The sequence below is a fragment of the Barbus barbus genome (genome assembly GCF_936440315.1).
Source record: "Barbus barbus genome assembly, chromosome: 6".
Classification (NCBI taxonomy): domain Eukaryota; kingdom Metazoa; phylum Chordata; class Actinopteri; order Cypriniformes; family Cyprinidae; genus Barbus; species Barbus barbus.
In genome coordinates, this window is record NC_136734.1 from 25,664,787 (window position 1) to 25,688,798 (window position 24,012).

Consider the following 24,012-nt stretch of genomic DNA (forward strand, 5'->3'; position numbering starts at 1 on the left):
CTGGTGAAATTTAGCACAATGAGACCTTTCCTTTGAAGGACTATCATGGAACTATGGGTAGACAGTTTCTTTTCTGTTCTGTCCAGCATTTGTTTGGAAGGAAGAGCAGTGAAATGAGGCCAAGCTACCTTTCACAGCATGATAAAGAGGAATTATGCCTTCATGAGGCCATCATTTCTGTTTTACAACACTGCCAGAAATCAGGAAGCTCTTTTCTTTACTGCGTTCCATCAGGCACACATGCACATAACACTGCTCCTCAGCTCTGGTAAACATGTCTTGGTACAGTACTTAAAAAACAAAATCTGTTTATTTCTAAACCACTGCACCCTGATATATGCCTTGATTTTTCATGACAAAGCAAAACATCAACAAAAGGATCAATTTTGAAACAAAGCCAGGATTTCAAGGATGGCTGTAAAGCACACCCCTGAGAGGCCTCATTTATGGAGGAAACCGGTTTGGCATCGGTGTCTGCTGTGTCAGTCTGACCAAACCAGCTCTCCAGCTTGTGCAATGTGCTGGAGAATGACATGAAAGAGAGTGAAAAAAGAGAGAAATAAAAGAGAATGAGTGGGTGGAGATGAGGGAGACAGAGAGACTGGGGAGAATGTGTGTGTACGTGTGTGTGTTTGTATGTTTGTGTTCAGTGCCTACCCAGATATCAGCCTTTGTGGTGATGGCTTTCCCTTGGTACAAGTTAATCATCTCTGGGGCACGGTATGACAGAGTCGTGTACCTAAGCAGAGAAGAATGAAAATAATGGAAGGTTTTAAAGCCTCAACTTTCTGTCGCCAGAACTAGTAACAAGAAATTACATCATGTAGAAAGCTTAAAACATTTTGTAAATTCCTCAAGATTACACGGACAAAAAAAAAAAATGTACTCTGAGGCAACACTATTCTGTTATTTTGTCCACTACAATATGCGCAAGTGTGACACTCTCTAAAACTACAATGCATAGCATTCTCTAATACACACTACTAAGTCAAATAGACATTTACAATGTTACCAAAGATTCTTTATTTCAAATAAATGCTGCTCTGCTGTTCTATTTAGTAAAGAATCCTGAAAAAATGTATCATGTTTTCACAAAATATTAAGCAGTACTATTTCAACTTTGATAAGAAATGTTTCTTGAGCACCAAATCAGCATATTAGTAATTATTTCTTAAGAATCATGTGACACTGAAGACTGAAGTAAAATTAAACTGGCTGCTGAAAATTTAACTTTGCCATTACAGGAATAACATTTAAATATATATTAAATGCATCAAGTAGTCCAGAGAGCCATTAAGCAGTAATAGTGCTTGATGTTTTCCCAAACTACACAAACAGTGAAAAGCAAAACATACAACACGCACACACAAAAGTACTATTTGTAAATTCCTGCTGTGTTTCAGTTCCACACTGTTCAGAAGAAATTCTTACTTCTTGATCTCATCCTCCACCGCAGTTATTCCATCTTTATGTGGAAGAAGAACTTTGTGTGTGGCACTTCCAAAGTCACACAAGACGTAGTTTCCCTGGTCATTTAGGAGGATGTTTTCTACCTGTCAAAACACACACACCTGTTGGTGATCTTTGTTTATACGTCCAACCATTAAAATTCAAACATTCAAGTGACAGAGGCAAAAGAGGAAGAAGGAAATTTAATGAAGTACTTTATATATACATATTATACACTTTTTATTACATTATACACAGACATTTTTAAAAGTCACAAACTTGATACTTACACCAACCAAATACCTAAATTACAAACAGTCAGCACTTTTATAATTGACAGTGTGTAAATACAGCAACTCCTTTTAGAACCTTCAAGCTAAAATGTCACAAATGTAACCCATGGCATTAAATGGGTTAATGCTTTAAATGCATAAGGGGAAGTAAACTGGTTACAACTAGTCAATTTGGAACATCTAGGTTTAGTGTTTAGAAAACATACATGCTTCATGGAGAGAAGGGGACAATAATGAGATCCTGCACATTTTATTTGTATGTCAACATGGTATACTACAAAACAATATTTTAACAAAAACATCAATCAACATTTTCCACACAAATAGCATGTCTTTAGTAGACTTGAATTGACTATTACAGTACATTAACCTCTTTTTTGGCTCTTGACAACCAGGTGTCCTTATCTCCTTATGTTATATGAAAAACAACAGCCCTGCATGAAGAATCCCCCTATGACAAATTAGTAAACATAAATTTCTTCCACATCAGTGTTCAATAATTTCCCAATTATTTTAGACTGTGATTGGTTTTGACTGGTGGGAAAAAGTGTTAATTTGAATGGCATCACTGGCCTGTTCCCACACTTTTCTGCCAAAAGGGCGGCCTTGCTTCTTTCAAACTCTGCAGAGTATGCCCGTCTTTGCTTGTGTTTTGCTAATGCTTGCCGTTAATAATGTTTGTGAGCAGAGTAATTGGTTTGGGAGATCATGTCTAGTATTATGGTGTTAAACTGGAACGGTCAGCACGTGGTTTCCTAAATTGTCAAGGAGTGTCCTCAATTTACCTTTTCAGCTAGGCAAATACAGTCAGAGAAAAGCGTGATTCACAAAATCTATGAAATCTCACAGACAAAAAAAAACACCAGACATGTCTGTACTTGTGTCTACAGCTTCACACCTTTAATGAACCATTTATTATTATCATGAATCATTTATATTATCATTGCTTAGAAATATCCTGTTGTTGTCTTACTAAAGCATTTTCTGCACTGTACCTTTAGGTCCCTGTGAATAATTGGTGTTTTACACTGGTGGAGTCTGGCAACAGCTTCACAGGCATCACAGAATATGTTGAGCACCTCCGCTTCTGTGAATCCTACATGCAGCCGTTGGTTCATCTGCTTCACCACCTGGCCAGCTAGATGGCAAAAACACATTAATTCAGTAAAGGACCAGAATAGGGATATTATGAGATTGGAGGGGAAAGGAAAACCAAAGGCTTGAGATAATCCATTAAATCCAGATTTGTTCATTCAGTGTTATTTCAGTATTATTTAAATACTTGTATAGTATTTATTAATATTTTGAATGAGGTTAAAAAAAATGTATTTATCTTGTGAATGAGCAAAAATAAATAGAATAGAAATTAAATAAAATACATTTTTTATCTACTTGTTTTCTTGTTGTTTATTATAAAACAAACAAAATGAAAAAACTTCACCCTCTAACACTAGCATTCTCTATAATTTTTCTATTCTACCTACTTGTCTTGTTGTTTATTATAAAACAAACAAAAACCTTGCTACATGTAAAGCATTTGACTAACCAGGACTTTTCACAGCACTTACATATTATTGCTCTTTTGTACGCTTGATTGCTTATTGTCCTCATTTAGAATTTGCTTTGGATAAAAGCATATTCTAAATGATTAAATGTAAATGTAATAGTTTCAGGGGTTTTTTTAACAATAGCAACAGTTGGATCAATTGGCTGCAGTTCAGTTGGCTGCAGAAATCTGATAAATTCAAGGCCTCAATGCAATGTACTAGTTAAACTGCAAACCAAGTACTGGCTCTTAGTCAGAAATACTGCAAATTCAGGATGTTAAGTTCTGTTAACAGCTCTTTAAAACAGCTGCCTCTAAAAAAAGCATGTGAAAATCAGTGTAAACAAGTATAAATATTTATTTGTTCATATTTACAGCGGCACTATTCAAGTTCTTCCCTTTGTCAAAGTATTTCACTTTAAGATTATCAAGTTAAACAAATGTTTTTAGCAGTCAGAGGAACATACTGTGATGCAAGTATGAGCTTGCATTGGGCTGAATGAGAATGCGAATTGAATGAGAATTGGTTTAAAGCTCTATTACCCTTGCAATACTCCATCAGAATCAGAACCTCCCATACACTATCTCCAACTGCATTGGTGGTTGAGTCCAGATACCGCACAATGTTCTTGTGGCCCGACAACTCTTTCTAGGGGGACATATAAAAAAATTAAAAAAAAGATTTTGCAAATGTGATGTGATGTACTCAACCAAAAAGAAAAAAAAAAAAAAAAAAAAAAACATCCTCACCATGATTGTGATCTCCCGCTTGAATATGTTCAGATCGTGGACATTGTTCACATACATCCTTTTCAGGGCACATCTTACTCCACTGTGTGTGCGGGCCAGAAACACCATGGAGAAACCTCCTGGATACACAAACACACATATACAGAAAGTTAGTTCAGATGTTTATTAGGTCAGAGATCATTAAGCAATTGAAACAGAACTCTTTACATCCACTTTGCAAGAGACAGTTGTACACACAAATAAATACACACATTTGAGTTTTCCAACAAAGTAATTCAAAGTGGAAGTTCAGGGGAGTTAATGCCGATATAATGATAATTATTTATTATCAAGCTTGCAATATTGCTTCATTACTCTCATTACTTACATTTTTATACATTTTATATCGATGGTTGATATCGCGCGCAGCAACAGCATTGCCATTTGAACAGAGAGAGTTGTGGGTAGCACTGTGCACTATGAATGAGAGTCGGAAAATAACGATTTAAAACCCATTACTACTGCCCACGTCTCATTTTGGAAGAACATGGAAGACACCTTTTGTAATGGAGTTCTTTCATTCTGTTTTAGTTTTCTTTTTCTCTCATCTAAAATTGGAGGTTTAATGGACAGAAGAGGTTGAACTTTGTATCAACCCGAGATGAGTTAAGGGATCATCTGTATTAGGGCTGGGCGATATGGCTGAAAACTGTATCACGATATCAGTGTTTCATATCGGTCGATATCGATAATTATTGATATTGCTTTTAAGGTGGTACATCAAGTTCGTGGTATTACCAGTCTTAGCGGGGCCGACGGTCTTGCATAATTTGCAGACGACATTTGGTCTGACTACGGTCAGACTTATAATATCCAAAAAACTGCCATACTGGCGAGCTGACTTTCTCTTTTATTTACAATTTCCTCGCTCGCTGCGGCACTCATTTTCTGCTTATGAAGAGGAATCCAGCAGACCAGCCAGGTCTGGCTGCAGACGTGCACTCTCAGCCGCGCGTGCGCACTTAGACACGAGACAACGATATAGCGCAACCAAACATGATACTGTTACATGATTGGCTGTTAGCGTGTCACTCCCTACGTTGCTAGGTTACCAGAGAGCGAGTGCCTTTGTTAATGCAACCAAACTTGCTTCGCAACCTTTGTTTTCTTCTGACAAAGAATAAAAAATATCGAACGTTTTATCGAACACATTTTTTATTGATATCGTTCACGTGTCTATCGCGATACATATCGTTAACGTTTTATCGCCCAGCCCTAATCTGTATGACCTTCCGTGACTCTCGTTCATGTTTAATGCAGGTATAAGAGAGAGCTCAAAATGTCCTTCCAGGAAGGTTCTCTCATACTGCTCAGTTGCTCAATACATGAAACACATTTTCAGGAGGAAAATATGATAGAAAAGAGGCCGTCTTAAGCCAAGTTAGGGATTGGCTCACTGTTGGCAGCTGGCAACCTTATAAGGTTGGTTCACCTGAAGATGAAATTCTGACATATTTACTCAATATTGTTCCAGACTCCTATGACTGCCTTTCTTCTGTGGAACATAAAAAAAGGACAGTGTTTTTTTCCCCCATAATAGGGCTGTCAAGCTCCAAAAATGAAGAAAAAAGCAACTTAAAACTTCCATAAAAGTAGTTTACAATTTCACATAACTTGTGTGCTAAATTTTAACTCCTCTGAAGCCTTGAAGCCATCTCTGTTTGAGAAAAAACTGTTAAGTTCAATTAAAGGTCACAGAGATACTAAAAAGGCAATAAAGGAACATGGAAGATGCAGTAAACTGTGAAAAACAATGAGGGTTAATAAACTGATTCCAGATGGGCCAACAACAGCAGTCAGAGTGAATTTAAAATGTAAAAAAATGCTCCTCATTAAAAGTAATAAGAGCAATAAGTTAAAAAAAACATTTTAATATCTAGCCACCTGGCTTAAATCTCTGTGCTTCAGCAAAACTCAATGAATGTGTGTATTGACTGCCGACACAGTGGCGAGGAGCTCTGAACCAACATGCAGCGAAGAAGGCTGCCATGCCTCCACAACACTTCTTCCATCAGTTCCAGGGTGAATGAATCCTGGCAACGTATGACTGGCAAGCCTTTTCTCATTAACAGCATGCTTAGTCACGGAGTGGTCCAAAGAAAGAGGGAGCCTGACACAAAGGAGGACCCACAATGCTGCACTTGTTGCCTGACAAACTCATGCTTGTTTAGCTCCCCTGAATTGAAAATGTATTCGTATGGAGACCCACTAATCGGGACCTTGAAGAGGTGGAGAAAAACGGTGTTGCAGAAAAATCCCAACACAAAAACCTGGAATATACTTAAAGATTTTATATTAAAAGCAAGCATAAAATGGAAATTAGTCTTATCTATTTTGTAAATATTTTTTTTTTTGGCCTAATTTTTAAATCAAGACATTAACGTAATATTTTGAAATAGCAGACGTCTCACTTGATGTATGCTGGACGTCTGATATATGCAGACGTCTCACTTGATGTATGCTGACCTCCATCCAATCAACAATAATGGATAAAACCAAGTCCCCATCGTACATGCTTATCTTTTTCGATAGGGATGCACGATATTATCGGACTGATATTGGAATTGGCTGATAATTGCTTTAAATGTAAATATCGGCATCGGCCTGATATGAAAAATTATGCCGATATGTCTTGCCGATAAGAGGAATACATTAACTCACATGTGCTTAGGGTGCGCTAGTGATTAGATCACGTCAGCAGTGTGGCTCATTCTTGAAGCAAAGTTTTGTCTGAATGATGATTAGATTCACTCTTTTGGATCGCTGCATTTAATCTGTGAAAGCACGTACAGAACGACGAGTTAAAAACTAACCAAAATTAAAAATATTTTGCTTATAATTTCTCCACAGGAGAGACTTGGTGTTGTTTCCAAACAAAAAGGAAATATATCGGTATCGGGCCAAATGATTTGAAAAATATCGGCATATCGGATATCGGCAAAAATTCATTATCGTGCATCCCTATTTTTTGATAATCTGTTTCACAAGGATATAAACTACCATTCAAAAGTTTGGGATCAATAAAATGTAAGAAGTCTTTTATGCTCATTTGCATTGATTTGATCAAATATACAGTAAAACCAGTAATATTGCGTGCTTGTACTTCTACAGAGCTCTCATTCTTCCATTTAAAAAAGATATGAGATCATTTCAGGCTACATAAATATGAAGGAAGTGCTCAAACTAGTGACTGCCTACTAATAATGAGCTGCCTATAAAGTGTAACACCCCAAAACAGTACCACTAACCATATTCAAGCACAAAGAACGAACAAAGTGCACAGCATAGAGAGCTCAAACACAGCTCAGAAAGGGTGTCAGGGTTCACCCTGTCATTGCGCAAGGGAAGTAGATGCATGCTGCTGATGATTAATACAGATAACGAACAGTTCAGTCTCACGCTAACATGCTTCACATCACTAAACCCAAGTGGCTCCAGATGTGCAGAAATGCGCACAAACATTGTCTTCACCCAGAAATTACAATTATGTGTTTATTTGCTCACCTCGTGTCATTCAAAACCCATAGACTTTTTTCTGTGAAACACAAAAGATGTTTTGAAAAATGTTTTTGGTCACTGGGGTCTGGACAGTGTTGTTTTAGACTTTATTGATTTTCATTGCATTATCCAAAATATCTTCTTTAGTGTTCTTCAGAAGAAAGTCATTCAGGTTTCATGACATGAGAGTGAGTAAATGATCGCAGATTTGTCATCATTGGGTGAACTACAGACGGACACACAGCAATCTTATGTGTAAGCAGGATAATAAAATACACTGACACTACAGAAAGTGTCTTCAATAACATGACAAGACATGTTGTGCGAGCACTAAGAAGGCTGTTTTTAATGAGAAGCAGGAAGTGTAGTCATGCCATAAAACCATACTCGTAACACTGATGACTGGCCTAAATTACATTGGATTATTACTGATATAGGTCAGGTGCTATTCTGACATAATTGTCAGTTATTTCTTCCTGTGATCTAGAACAGTAGCAAGAGGCTGATTACACAGTTCATTAATCTGAGGGATATCAGAAAAACATACAAAACAGCCGACTCCTGTGCAAATGCAGCCTCTGTTTCCTCACCGAATGCTCATGGAGAGGCAGGCGGCAGTGCAGTGTGAGTGGCGTTGATGCCTGCTGATTGTGCACATATGGTGCAGGCCAGTGGTTTAAATCAGGCCACTGTTTGAACTTTCGCTTTTAGTGGGACGTAGGGATGCAACGATACAATCGATCCAAATGTGTGATGATTCAAGTCATCTGAGATTAAACGAATCACGATACGGGTTTACATGGATGTATATCTGAGGGGAACTGACTGTCTTCAGAAAAGTTTAGATGGTATTTTCTTTTATCTCGCTTCTGCACGATGCATATTAAAGCAGTGTTTGAAATCACAGTGCTGCTTTGTTTACAGTGGTAACCAAGGAAAAACTGTATGGCTGTTGTTCCATAAGCTCAACAACGTTGTTTGCACCGCGCTCCTCCATTACGTGATCTTTTTTATTTTGGTGCGTCAATCTAAGTTAAGTTACTTTGTATAAGAAATTATGATCCACACTCAGGAGAACAGTTTTCTTTTTTCCGTTTTATTTAACAAACATCACCAATGGGGAAAAGACACAAACATTTCGGCTACCAAGCCTTCCTCAGTGTGTAAATTCCATAAGCGCCACCTGAATCTGCATTCTCATTCAGCCCATTTGCTGTGTTTTTTTGTGCAGATGTTTTATGTAGTATGGTTTCACAAAGCTAAGGTCAGACCATTCTGTTTTTGCTTAATTTCGAAATTATACAATCAATCTAATTACACAATCTAAACTGCTGATGCTGCATGTATACTAGAGCCCTGCATTTCAGCCCGGGACTTTTTTACACCCTTAGGGCCGGGCTTTGGGCCAATTTTCACATCATAGTTCAGACGTAGGCCGGGCCTCAGGCCTGTTTTATACTTCTTATTTTTATATTTAGGCATCCATTAATTAGTGATGGAAAAAAAAAATTGCCGCGCTGATGGAAACAACACGAGACCGTGCTGCTCGACGGTGTTTAGTGTCCCGCCAGCAGCAGCAAGTGCAAGTGCCTTCAGCACAGCGGAAGAGTTCTGTTCAAGAGTTCAAATGCACACAATAGGCTAAAGCTTGCTGCAAAGCTCCAGCAAAAGTAATTGCCATGAACGGGTCAGGGGGAAATAGTAAGGAGATATTTGAATAATTTACTAATAAACTAGTGTTTGCTGAGTCCGTGTCACAAGGATGAAGTTGCTGATCCCGACTCGCCATCTCCTCATTAGATGCGCCTTTAGAGAGAAATGCATCTTTACAGATTATGATTATAATGAAAGAGTTTTTGTTGTCGATTTATTTTATTTCATTAAATAGTCATTTAAAGCTTTCTATAGATATATTTGTCATGTCTGTGAGGCATGTATTCACTGAGTTTCGGTTCATTTTTGTGAAGTGCTCCTGCTCAAGACCGAGACGGCAGAAAACGCATCATGTTTGTTTTCTTTATTTTATAAAAGTACAACATTTTGTTGATATTGTGAATGCACACAAATAAAAGTAGACCCTTTACAGTTCCAAATTATGTATAACTCTCACCTTTATGAGCAAAAATGACGGCGTAGCCTATTTTAAGTTGTTTCCACTGAAAAAAAATGCAAGTGATCGCACTGGCACCTCCATGTCCTGTAAAGCGTGCTTTAGCTTCCTTCACACAAACTTTTGGATAAAGCGCACATTTATTTACGTTTAATGTTTAAACATTGTTATATGCTTGAACGGTTTTATATCTATAGATTTTATTTTAGGCAAGTCGTGATGATTTGAGAAGGCTAAATTGATCAAACAGGCTATGATCAGCTCACTGTCTGCCGCTGGCTACTTGGTCGTTACTTTAAAAAACTAAAACTTATATTTAACAAACAAAAAAATGCTCCAAACGTTTTTTCTAAATTAACTTCATAAAAAAAAAATGAAAAGACTATTTTACCAATGTCCTTGCAATGTTTCTGGACCTGGAAACATTGCGGTTGCATTACTGCCTACAGAGGGTCAGAGAGCTTTCAGATTTAATCAAAAATATCTTAATTTGTGTTCCGAAGATGAACAAAGGTCTTATAGGTTTGGAATGACATGAGAGTGAGGAATGACAGAATTTTCATTTTTGGGTAAACTAATCCTTTAAGTTTTTTTCCACAAAAAAAAAAAAAATCTAAAAATTCAAGCTGGTTTGGAGCATCATAAGGGTGAGGAAATAATGATGGAATTTTTATTTTTGGCTCAGATATCCCTTTAAGTAACAATGTCTGGTGGCAATACCGGGTGAAATCCCTTGGGGGTATTTGTATTCAGTTCCTTTAACTCAGTAACTTTTAAAAAATTCCAACACATATTTAAGCATTTCCAAACAAAGGTAAACCAGACTTTGAGAAATATGCTCTGGAGGAGCTCAGGCACTTTAATTATATGGAAAGAAAATGAACGGATGAAACTTAACAGAATGGAAATGAAGAAATGAACAGGATGTTGAACAGGATGAAACCCAACAGGATGCAAATAAAAAGCTAAACTTCCCATGGCTCAGTGAGGGTTTGAGAGCATAAATGTGTGTGTGTGTGTGTCAACTTTAAGACTATCTTTTGAAGTGTTGACAATATTATATTTGTCATAGTCATTTTATTGAAAATAAATAGAACATCATCGTTTTAAAGCAAGAACAAGACAAACTATATAACAAAGAAATGGCCTACTTCACAGAATTAATGGCATGGTGTTTAAAAAAAAAACACTTGCGTTTACTTTTATTACTTTTCTACATGCTATCCTATCAGAAGAATTTAGAGGATACAAAAATAATAAGTACAATAAGTACCCTAGCAAATGAATTGTCCACAGGGATGTTCCTGCAGATCTAGCCCAAGTTTAGAGCTTCTCCTTTCCAGTAATAGAGGCAGAAATGGAATCCCCCCTCCCCCCACCGGCAGCCTGATGTGCTGACAATCACAAATGTTGATTCTGCTGTGCATAAGAGGGCAAACAGAGGACATTTGCCTGCTTGTTCTGGGTCATTCCATACAACAGCTCTGAAAATACTGATGACTCCACATTAGAGCTGGGCAATATAGCTTTAAAACATTAATATTTCCAGTTGTTGACCATTTTATATACATCTGATATTTATGCACCGCTCTGGTATTTATGCACTAATGCAGCTAACGTGTCTGCAGTGTGAAAGTATTTAAAACTGTCAGATAAAAAAAGACAATAATGAAAATAATAATTACCCTACAACAGCTCTATTAATACATTTATTTTTACACTTAGTGGTCAAATAGGGACCTGTAATATATTCTAATGTTTTAAAATAATTATTTTCTGCTCAGCAAGGCTGCATTTATTTATGCAGTAAAAAAAAATGCATGCCTGATTCAAGAAGGGGGTCTCAAAAATGGCCAAAAAATATTATTTTACTAATTTTAAGTTAAATTGTGCTTTGTTGGTATAATGTCTGATAGAATTTTACAAAATGTTCAGCGTTAAGTAAATATTTTTAAATTGTTGTTTTGTAATTGATTTTTTTATTTGAAAAGCAGGAAAACACAGTACAAAACACATTTTGGCTATTTAATTTATGCAATTGTAAAATAAAAAATAAAAAGCAAAATAGATGAGGGGGAAAATATGTGTTGTTCGGCTTCGGCCAAGAATTTTCATTTCGGTGCATCCCTAATTTATAACATTAATTTATGCCACTGGAATACAGAAGTACTCCTGTTGTCTTTTTTTCTCTTTTCCCATCTGCTTGATATGCCCCAGGTCTGGAAGTCATATCTTATTTTAACAGAGAAATCTTTCATAAACACCAACGACCCACATGCAGCTCACAAATATCTGTTAAAGAACACTGCCTAATCAGTTTCCCTTGAGTGCTCCAAGTTACACCACAATGATGCACACAAATTTATCTCGGGTACAGCTACTAACCTTCTATAAATAGAGACATGTCTGCTTTTGGTGAAAAGCTAGATTCTGCACTTTGCAACAACCTCCTTGATGGCAACATGAGGTTGACTTATTCTTTTTTGGAACTTTACAGATGGTCTTCATTTTCTTTCTCACAGACTTGATGATTACAACAAAATGTTCACTTAGAAGTGCTGCATATTTTTAGCAAAAACATACCCCCTTGAGAAATGTCATTCAGCTAAATTTATCTATTACCAGTAAACCAATATTTCTCTGAGCCATTTTATGAGACTCTTAATTTAACAGCTCACCTTCTACTATACTAAATATTTTTGAGTTCAATGTAGAGAAACAAAACTAAATCAGAAAAGCAATTTACAAAAGAAAACGTCTACACTGTCAGTAAAAGCAAGAACATACAGTTATTAATACAGAACTCCTTTGACAAACTACATTAATTAACATGAACAAAAATTTGGTTGAAAGTATAATAGATTCTTTTTCTTTGGAAAATTATGTTGGCAAATATTATTTGAACAGTTAAAAAAAAAAAAAAAAAAAAAAACTTTTTACAAGTCACCAAATAGTTCACTCAAATATGTAGGCCTAGACCTGATTTTATCCTTGGCCTCTAACCTGAGCTCTGTGATAGCACAACTATTTCCTTTTAACATTAGCAGGTAGGAAATAAATAATTCACTTTGTTATCCATAAGTAAAAATACTTGACCTTATATTAAATAATAATCTTTTAAAGCTTTTAATTTAATAAAAAAATATAGATTTTATAAAGAGAAGCATTTTCAGGAAATCATGCAAAGCCACATCCTTAGGCCAAGAATTAAGGAGCTTTTAAAATGTATCTGCACTCTAAAACAGCACATACTCCACAGAAAAATGGTCCAGAATGCAGCCTCAGGTCACAAGTCAAGTAAAAATAAATAACTAAATAAATAAAAATGTCACAGTGTCTTAAAACGCAGTACTTTTGAACTACGATGGTGAAAAGACAGCAAGATGTTTTGCAACGGTCATATGGAACAGATTGTTCCATCTAGTTTACATTGGAAAAAAACGCTTAGAAACCAAGGCAACACGTAGCTGAAGAAAAACTATTCAGCCTGACCTAATCAACAAAGGTCTCGTTTACACTGCATGTCTTGATGCCCAATTCTGATTTGTTGCCTAGATCTGATTTTTTTTGACCATCCGTTTACACGTTCTTTCAGTTGTAACCCATATGCGGTTCATGTGTTTATACACGTGTATAACTCCATATCTCTTCCATGTTTCCTTTGTTGCGGTCATTTACCACCTCCCAGGTTTGCCAGGTTTTTTAAACAAGACCCACCCAATTTCTACTCAATACTAGCCCAAAATAGTCCAATCATGTTTTGTGGGGAGTCGCCCAGTAAAAATCGCATTCCGGAGGGTAAAATACACATTTTTGGCAAGGTTCCCCAATACAATTCGCCTTCCAGGGGCTAAATATCATGTTACTGGGGTCACTTCAAACCACAGACATGAAAAACAACCCACGGCAACAGTGTTAAAGTAGCCCTGCGGACTTGGCAACACTGCACCTCCACACGTGCTTCCTCCTGAGAATATGACATTAAATTACCAAATTGTCACAGTTTTAATGACGTACAGAACACATTGCCTCAGAAAATCCCATCTGCCTGTTTACATGACAGTAGCGTTGACGCATATGATTTATATCTGATTTATTTCCACATATGAATGAGACCTAGTACTGATCTCGAAATTTTCGAATGTATGCATTTTTTTTCCTGTTTACACGGTCATAGAACAAATCTGAACTGTGTCACATATGAGCAAAAAAATCGGAATTGGGTCACATTTAACTAACAGTGTAAACGAGGCCAAAAGTGGTCAACAGATCAGTACTTGAAAACTTCATAATCACAACACTGACTACGTTTACATGGACATCAGTAATCTAATTATTTACCTTATTCTGAATAAGACAATATTATGATTAAGGTGTTTACATGAGTTGCTTTTAGAATAATCCTTTCATGTTCCCGTTTTACATGTTATAGTACATAGATCGATTAATGGCATGCGTCATTACGTCACCACGCTATGCCATCTGACGTACCCTCCAGAATTTCACGTATAAATATATAGTTCGTCTTCGTGATGATGCCATATACCGTTTTGGGTGTTTCATTTTTAATTTTATGAAAGCTTCAAGTGCAGTTAATTATTTGTATGTGCATACAGAAGACGGCGGTGTTGAAGGTCTTTTATTTGCCGTCAAACGGTTCACCACTGCCGTGTGTGTATCCTGTCGCAAAATGCGGCGAAAAGTCCTACATGACGGTAATAGTTTGATTAAGGTGTTTACATGTCTGTACCGCACTTCAATAATGCGACTAAAATAGGAATACTTCATATGTCTTAATTCGATTTGTGTTTATTTCCATTATGACTTTAGCCAGATTAAGGTAATCAAAAATCTCTGTTTACATGGTAGAGTATTGTCTTAATCGTATTAAAATCAGAGTATTGATGTCCATGTAAACATACTGACTGATAAACAACTACTCAGCTATATGCCACAATCATATTTAATCTTTATTAAAATAAAAGTGGACTGGAAGCATATTTTCAAACAAATTAGAGACTCGTGAATATCAGTTCAGTAAGTCCACAGGAACAAGTGTTTCTCTCAATATCGCCTAACTGTTTAGATACAAGGGAGTCTCTCATGCACTCTCTGTTGCTCTTTCTTCCTTTAGGAATGTGTGATCATTTGCTCCCGCATTCCAGAGAAGAGCTTCAAAATCATGACATCAACAAGTACACACCCCATGCAATGCATAACAAGCATGCAACCTCTATTTTTAAAACCACTTGTCCATCTTGTGGAAATTTTAGCCATAGAACATACCAGAGAGACAGAATAACTGTGCATGCTATTAACAGTTTATTTACTTCCTGGTAGGACACTTGTCTGCTACAACTCCTCATCCTCTCATCAACCATCAATGTAAATCAAATCTAAAAGACATCTATATAATAAGTTTGCAGTCTCACTCTGCCATCTAAACAGTCTGCATTGTTCAGGATGACAAGAGGATCTGGTCAGATGCCAGACAAAACACAAAACAGTTGCCAAAGACCATTCACCACATGCAACCAGCAACATACTGATTTAGACAAAGGGATTAGAGCTAAACCATAGTTAGATCATCTTAGAGTACTAGTGTTTTGACAGAGAATTGCTTAAGGAACTCTTTTGAGCCAACACGGTGTGAGATGCCAACCCTACTCTGACTCACAAAGCTTGAGTGACCTATTTTCTCAAAGCAGTGTAAGAACTGCATGTGTGTGTGGTACAGCTGAAATGTTAAAGGCAGAAATGGGTCCTCACAGAACAGTGTGGAAAACCTGACAAGCATGTCTTTGTCATCTCTCAAAAGTGCCACTGGCAGAAATGTCAGCTTGCGGCTGTGCCTATGAGGCCAGGACCCAAAGAAGTTTTGTGCAAGTTTGGATCATTTCTATTAGATTTGAAGAATTTAGCAAAAGGTGATTTAATAGGGAAAGGGGGCACTGTGTGCCTTGCCTGTCTATAGAGTCGTTCATCTTGGCAGGTTCCTTTGAATGAATGCTTTCATTCATTGGCACACTGTCACTAGAGGACTGTGCTAATTGTTGTGTCATCTGAAGATGACACAGATTTAACAAAGAGGAGGTGACAAAACATAATATAACATTCATCTGCTGAAAGAGACACAGCAAGCAACCAGGAAAGACATACAGACCAGAGACGAGGCCTGGAAAAACTTCATTTTACAAGCGCTAAATGAATTTTAATTCAGGGCATTTTTTGACTAGGCATATCTGCTTGAAGCGCGTGGCGAGCTTCAAGTTTCTTGGTGTCCATCTCTCTGAGGATCTCTCCTGGACCCTCAATACCTCCACCCTGATCAAAAAGGCACGACAGCGCCTTTACTTCTTTAATTAATTAATTAATTAAGGGAAGCTCACCTGTCCCCCCACATCCTGCTGAACTTTTACCGTTGCACTGTTGAAAGCATACTCACAAACTGCATCACAGTGTGGTACGGCAACTGCACTTTTTCGGACCAGAAAGCCCTCCAGCGGGTGGTGAAAACTGCCCAATACACCACTGGTGTCGTGCTACCCTCCATCAAAGACATTTACCACAAACGCTGCCTAAGGAGAGTGAAAAGTATCATCAAAGACTCCTCTCACCCCAGTCACAAACTGTTCACTCCTCTCCCATCTGGGAGACGTTATAGGAGTCTTCGCTGCCGCACCAACAGACTCAGGAACAGTTTCTTTCCCTCAGCTGTCAGCCTACTGAACTCCAATCTCAGGCGCTGAACACTACACCCAAGATGGACCACCTAATGGTTTAAAAAAAAAAAAAAACTGCACTGTTCAACAACCTGTCTGCACTCCTCACCCACAATGTTCTTTTATTTCCTGCTATTTTGCACATTTCTGATATTGCACATTCCCTTGCACATTTCTACCTCCGGATGCCGTGAAGGTCATTGGCCATACATATGCTACTTACATACCTCTCTTTATAATGCACCTTCTGTTTATTAATGCACCTTCTGTTTATATTTCCTTGCAACCTAAATCGTATGTACAGTCATTTGCACTGAGCTAGTCTCTCCCCATCTACCTCATAGCTTGCACTATATGTCATAAAACAATGTATATACACATTTTTATATCTATTTATAAACCTTGTTATGTGCACTTCTGGTTAGATGCTAACTGCATTTCATTGGCTCTGTACTTGTACTCTGCACAGTGACAATAAAGTTGAATCTAATCTAATCTAATCTAATCTTAGGATGTAGACCGTCAAAACCCGAAGAACCAACTCTGTTGGCATGAAATGAAAAATCTATTTTCTAAAAATTCATTATTGATTATGTTGTGAACGTATGCATTTCCTTTTTTTAATTTATTTTAATTATTTATTTATCACCAAAATTTAAATCAAACTCTGGTGATGTATGTTGGACTTTTCCCTATAATTTAGTCTGCCTAAACATTGCCTTTTTTACGTTTTTAATAATCAACCGTAAACTCACATTAGGGGTGTGCGATATGACGATTTTTGATCGTGGACGATAAAAATGTCTCCACGATCTGCTTTTGAAGAAATATCGTAGTATCGCGCTACAGCGCACATTGTCAAATACAGTTCTGGCGCCTCCGTCTCTATATACTGTACAACACGACATACAGCAGTAGAGTTACTCTGACAGGACACTGCACTTATTCGCGATCGCAAAAGTGCATTATTTGCACACAAGCCTTGCTGGCTAATAAATGTTTCATTCGCGCGCTGGTCTGACGTGCGCTTTTTCTGAACGCATACACCTGAAGCACGCGCACTAAAAAGCCTGTCTAACAGCGCTTGATTACTCAACTAACTTATCTTTTGCGCTAATACTGTCAAAACACACAAGGTTTACATACAGACTGAGTTGGTTATCTCTAAAATGAAAGTAAATAGTTAAGAGAGAAACAGATGCGTGCCTGTATATTAGATGCGTGCAGGTCTTAAAGGGACAAGACACTAAACATGCTGTCGACTGTCATTAAAGGGATAGTTCACCCTAAAATTTAATTTCTGTCATTATTTACTCACTCACATGTTGTCCCAAACTTCTATTAATTTCTTGTGCTGAACACAAAAAAAGATATTTTGAAGAATGAGGGTAACCAAACAGTGGCCGGTCCACATTGACTTTGATAGTAGGAAAGAAAAATCCTATGGAAGTCACTGTGGACCAGCAACTGTTTGGTTTTCCACCTTCTTCAAAATAGCATTTATAGAAACTCATTCAGGTTTAAAACAACTTTTGAGTAAATGATGGTATAAAAATAAAACATTATGACAGAATTGACAGACAGAGATGACAGAATATTTATTTTTGAGGGAACTATTCATTTAACGTTAACAAAACAACAAAACGCAAAGAGAAAAATCACTCTAATACACTCTAATAAACTTTAATACAGTTGCTTTAGGAATCAGTCTATTTAGTGTTTTATTTTTATACTTGTTCATTCAATTTCATTGAATGCTCCTGCTAAATACACCTATTGTACCTGAAAATAAAGCACTGTTTGTTTTATTTGTATATTATGTGTATCTTTGTTCTTATTTTTTAATAAGAAAGATAAAATGATGACAAAGATTTTTTATCTTTGCCCACTTTGGCCTAAATATCTGCCATGCATCTTTGTCTTTCTAGTTTGGCTGTAATGCTCAGACAACTTGTAAAACCAAAATAGTAAAACTAACATGACAAAGAATCGTGATAAAATCGTGAATCGTTGTACAGCCACTCAAGCTGTAAGATTAATTGATGTTTAAAGGCATTCGTTTTATCTTTGATGTCTTCTGTTCAAGATACTTTCAAGTTTCAAAGCTAAAAACTAAATCCCCAGTTTAAATAATGAAAAATTATTTTCTACCTCTCAGAAATGCCAGTATTTAAATTTAGGAGAATCAAGACATCAAGATTGCCCCTCAGCACACCCCTTAACATGCATCATTGTCCTAAGATATCAAGGAAGTGTAAAAAAATAATAAATTGTGACATTACAAATAATTTTTAAAAAGCATTTCATGTATCAAGTGCATGCGACAAGTGAAACTAGGCCAGAAAAATAAAACCGTTTAGGCCTGTATTGACACTGAAAGATGCCAACCCATGTGACAAAACACACATGCACTCAATGTTGAGAAACTAAAAAGACCGTTTCCAGCAACTAAACACAACAGAGGCCTTTTTCAACATATGTCAAGAGACCAAAGATGAAATGTCTGGGTTGACAGATGACTGAACTCTCCTTCACCAACGCCCTCAACTGTCAGTAGGACATACAGGCCCTATAGCAGAAAAGTAAGGGAGATAAAGAAATCAGAGTGGCTCTTCTTAACGCCGTCATTCACCCAGCACATGCTCAGTGAGTGGGGTAACACCTCCACACATGACTCATTCAAGGTCAGTCCAGTAATGCTCCAATCGAAAGTGCAGTAGAATGTCCTTACATCAGGAACCGCTCTGAACCGGTTTAGTAAATGACTCTAACAGATATTGTTTTAGAAGAGATCAAAGACCAAAGCAGATTCTGCCAGTCACATTAAGACGTGAACCCAGGCAAAACAATCAAGTCACGACCAGGTTTGTTGACAAAAGAAAGCAGTCCTTCCAGGGTTTGTTGACAGAAAGGTGAGCAGGTGGCTGGCTGTTAAGTGACCACACAAAGCGAAGTTGATGCTTTCTCCATTTAACATGCATGAAAACAATGAATGCTCACTAAATTACTCTGGCAATTTCCAGACACAAAAGATCTTTACTCTGTCCCAACAGATGAAATCAGCTGTTTCACTGCATTTCACTTCTGCACAATATGAAACTAAAAGTGGCTTCATTCAAGGGCCTCATATATCATCTCATTATATAACAATCACATAGAAAGGCTCTTGGAGAGCTACTGTAATAGGGGCAAATGAAACCCTCCTATCCAGAATCGTAGCCCATCACCCAAATACCAACGCATCCTCTGACAACTCACCAGCTTGAAATAATTTATTGGAACAATAAGAGAACATTGTGGTCATGCAGGAGGGACAAACAGTTAGGCTCAATGAGCAAACACAAAAGCACCTTCCATCACAGAATGGTGTGCTGCATTGTTTCAACAACCTTTTAACAGTTGGTCAAACACAACAGCAAAAGGGCCACAAACCACCCATCCACTACTCCAGCAGGCAGATAATGTGGATATGATTTTAACTAAATTTACAAATCTGTCATAATTTACTTCCTTTTGTGGAATTATGCATATCACAGTCTTTTTCCATACAATAACATTTGCTCTGCCCAACATCTCCTGACGTGTTCCTCCATACAGGGATCTCATATAGATTTAAAACAATATGGGTATGAGTAAATAATGATACAACTTTTATTTATGGGTGAAAATCCATTTAAGACCGTCAAATTAACAGTATACATTCAAAACAGAACATTTTAATAACTGTTTGTCTTTTGTCAGGTTTGTTGACTATAGCTATAAATAGGTGTTTATTGTACTGAAAACATGCCCATGCATGACACAAAATATACATAAAAAAATATCTGGAGAACAGTTCAACCAAAAAAGAAAAATATGTAATCATTTAGTCACCTTTATGTAGTTTTTAAACATGTATGTCTTTCTTCTGTGAAACATAAAATAAGATATTTTGAGAAATTAAAAGTATTTGGAAAGCAATGTCACCAAAACTACTTGTTACCAACACTCTTCAATACCAACAAACCTTCTGTTGTGTTCCACAGAAGAAAGAGAAGTCAAGTTCATTGTAATCACATGAGGGTAAGTGAATGATGAGACAATGTTAAAATTAAAATAAAATAACCCAGTAAAAAATTAAAAATAAAAACACTTTTCAAATTCAACACTAGTTTGGGAGGGTGAACTTTTGCACCTATGGCAAATTATATAACTGTACCCAGTCAGCAAGTTCAGAGCTGCCAAGTTTCTGTTGAGTCAAACTCACAGAACTGACATTTGCATGGGAAACAAACACCCTTATTATTATACTCGCATTACATGAAAGAACTGAGTATGATCAAGCATTTTAGATGACGCTGAGCAAAACAATACACTAAAACATTAACACCAATATACTGAAAAAAAAGATCAGTTGAAAAGGTTAATAAATAAAATGTGCAACAACTGAGAAAGTTAAGATTTTCACCATATAATGTTTATAATTGTTCAGGAGAGATTATCAAAACATCAAGCTACTCAAATCTCTCAGTGTAACTAAAATAATAATAAAAAATAAAATACTGTGGCCTGTAGAGGGAAGATGTGATAAACTTTGTTTCGTTATCTCAATAGTTTTTTGTGCAAAGGTAATTGTAGGGAAATAAAACAATTGGATGTTTGAAAAGGGCCTGAGCTTTCACTAAAACTCGTGTGCTTAAAGTCCACAAGGGCAAGGTGTAAGGCACCGATCTCTCATAGTTTGGTTTGCAGTGAAAAACATGAAGTCAAGATCTGGATCAGTCCACACCTCTTGATCCAAAACCTTTTGATCGTTAACAGTGACAAAGGCATTCAATTACATCAGATTATATGGAAGCATCATCTCTCTATGAATTTATGGGAAGGGCAAACACCAAGATAGTTCCTCTTTTTATGGCAAGGAACAACATTACTGTTAGAACTCAAAGCATGGATATGACGAGGGGCGACCTGTAATAACCGCATGTTTACCTTGATATATCCTTCCTGAATTGCTTATGACTCTATGAAACACATGTCTGGGGGATTTTGGGGGATTCTTATAAACTTCACCAGTATCACCAGTAAGTTTTGCCACCTCGTTATACGTGTGGCCTAAACATATGGACCCATTACCTTCAGCGATCAGCTCTTCCACCGTCACTTGGTATCGACCGACAGCAAACACCTTCCCGATGTAGTTGCCGCTTCCAGTACCAGATCCAGACCCACCGCCGAGACTTCCGCTCTCGGACTTCGGCATACGCGAAAACTTCTTCATTCTTGCCTCTTGTGTTCCCGCCTTCCCCAAACGGACAGTTCCAAACACGCTAAAGACGCTTAAAAATCCAATCTGCTCATCTCCGCTCTTTTGTCCAGCATGCTGAGAGAGCTGCTCTCCCGAGATGCGCCAGGCACTTCAGTGCTCGATGGACGCAGGAAGGCGTAGATGAGCGCTTCCTTATTTCCTCCAAAGCCCAATGAAGCAACTGCATAGAAGTAAACCGACGGGGTTCTGACGTTAATGAGTGACAACAGCACGAGTGATGTTTTCAGGCCGAATCCAGTTGCGGCGAGCTAGCGAGCCTGTATTACGGGAGCTGGAGACCATTCGCCTCGCTAGCTGGCTAACAACAACGGCGAAACGCACAGTTCAGCAAAATCATGCTTTTGTTTTCGGCGGAAAGCCGAAGTTGGTTGAGGTCCAGGCGATTTGAAACCAATGTGAACAACAAACAGGCAGAAAGTGGGTGTGTTAGGCGGAAGCTACGCTAGCGAAACTCTGCCACTTCCCCTTCGGATAGTTTAGTTAGCCAGCTCGCTAGCTGACTGGCTTCCTCTATCTGCTTGAACAGGTCACCGTGTATCATAGTCAAATGTATCAGTACAAAAATAACCCGGCCAGAAATCCTCCGAGCGGCTGTAGGTTTCAGATGTTGCGCGAGCAGCGTCGGTTATTTTTTATTTTTTAAACGGCAGAGCGCTTCCTCGTGGTCTGGAAGCCCCCAGTCACACTGATAAAGTTCGAACTCTCGTGACTCGCCGTAGAATATCCGCCTGTCTGACAACCTAACTTTGTTTTTGTCCGATTCCTTCCCATTGTCACGATTGGTGTGAGCGAGATGCGTCCTATAGATACTCTTCTCTGATGGGATGAAACGAATGACTGTCTCTCTGCGTTTTGTTTAGCAGTTTGCTCGATAAAGATCTTAACCAATGTGTTAGTCCGTTGAAAGATGTGAATGGATTGTTTGAGAGTGTGAGGTGCTTAAGTACACGTTTGTGTCCCATGTTATTTTTAAGCACCAGAGGCACAAATCTAATGCTTTTTTGTTTGTTTTGTGTGTGTGAGAGAGAGAGTTTTTGGACAAAATATTGAACATAAAATTAACTTAAATTGAAAAGTAATATGGGAATTAAATAGACTAATAAACTAATTTTAATTAGCAATATCTATTACACAGTAATGTAACATTCTATTTATGTATGTGTATGTATGCACTGTTCAAAGGGTTCATTATGTGGTGTTGACTATATCGATTTTAACCACACAACAAACATTTTTCAGAATATTCGAAACGAGGTTCTAACTACAAGCTATCATTTGCTAGTCTCTACCATTCATATTGAATTATTACATGTCTATTTGATTTGGATGGTTATTTAATTAATAATTAAAAATAATGACATAAAAATAACAAATTCACACAGACCAGGGACCTCATTTAACTAATGTCAAAGTTTCAGGCCTTATTTTAAACCCAATTCAAGATTTTCTGCATAGTAAACTGCCTACGGTTGATATTATATTCTCTCTGAAGTATAAAACCATAAATTACATAAAATATTTCCAATTTACTTGATATCAAATTCATCTTATTTTTAAAAATAAGTTTGGGGAAAAAAACTGTTTTAAGTTTTTCCTTTTTTTCAATACCCTACATGTATCTCCCAATACATTTCAAACATAACTCTCATAATTAAATTAAACTTATGTGCAATCAGGATTCAGCACTTATAAATAATGTTGGCTGAGATGACATCAGATTGAGACAGTCACATGATGTTAACCAGTCTGTGTGGACAACACAAGACCCTCTGAGGCTCCTCAGGTACGTCTATTATTCAGTTCATGAAAATGTCCTGCCCTCTAATGGTCAAACATTGCAAAATGAGCAGGTGCCTTCTCATCCCAGAAAATAAGTATAGGTATTAGCTATGTAACTTGTGTATTAATATATGAAATTCAACATATAAAAAATGACAAATTTGCACTCACTTAATTGCAGAACAGAATCAAGCAAATCATAACCTGTTTAAATTTTTATATCCAGAAAAGAAAAATCAAGGGCTGTTAAACCAAATGTATATAATGCTTGTACAAATGTGACAGCTATCTGATAATAGCTAGATGTAGGCCGATGAAGAGACAGAGGACGAACTGCAGTCTGGGATTATTACATGGGATTAATGAGGAACTTCTGTTCCCTCAGGCTCTTCTCCACCTCAATACAGATCAACTCCCCTGACTGTGCAAAGTTTCATCAGCAGCAGCTCCCTGAGCAGATGACTCAACGCTGTGCACATCACAAGAACACTCAGATATCTTTGTTATCTTTATCATAA

The 24,012-nt window shown here is 37.3% G+C and overlaps 1 protein-coding gene across 5 annotated transcripts in view; it reads right to left on the reverse strand.

Annotated features, from left to right (window-relative positions):
- LOC306871969 (BMP-2-inducible protein kinase-like) overlaps positions 1-22,632 on the reverse strand; it is a 35,929-nt gene extending 13,297 nt beyond the window's left edge. For 2 of the 5 annotated variants that reach the window (XM_079420262.1, XM_079420261.1), the window contains exons 1-6: positions 21,523-22,591; positions 4,039-4,157; positions 3,832-3,937; positions 2,738-2,880; positions 1,432-1,553; positions 658-739 (exon numbers count right to left, since the gene is read on the reverse strand). In XM_079420262.1, the coding sequence (XP_079276388.1) occupies positions 658-739; positions 1,432-1,553; positions 2,738-2,880; positions 3,832-3,937; positions 4,039-4,157; positions 21,523-21,667 (717 nt within the window). In that variant the 5' untranslated portion in view covers positions 21,668-22,591. Of the gene's footprint in view, positions 1-657; positions 740-1,431; positions 1,554-2,737; positions 2,881-3,831; positions 3,938-4,038; positions 4,158-21,522 lie in introns of all 5 variants that reach the window. The other 3 variants (XM_079420263.1, XM_079420264.1, XM_079420265.1) reach the window with 3 other exon arrangements.
- Between the last annotated feature and the right edge of the window lie 1,380 nt (positions 22,633-24,012).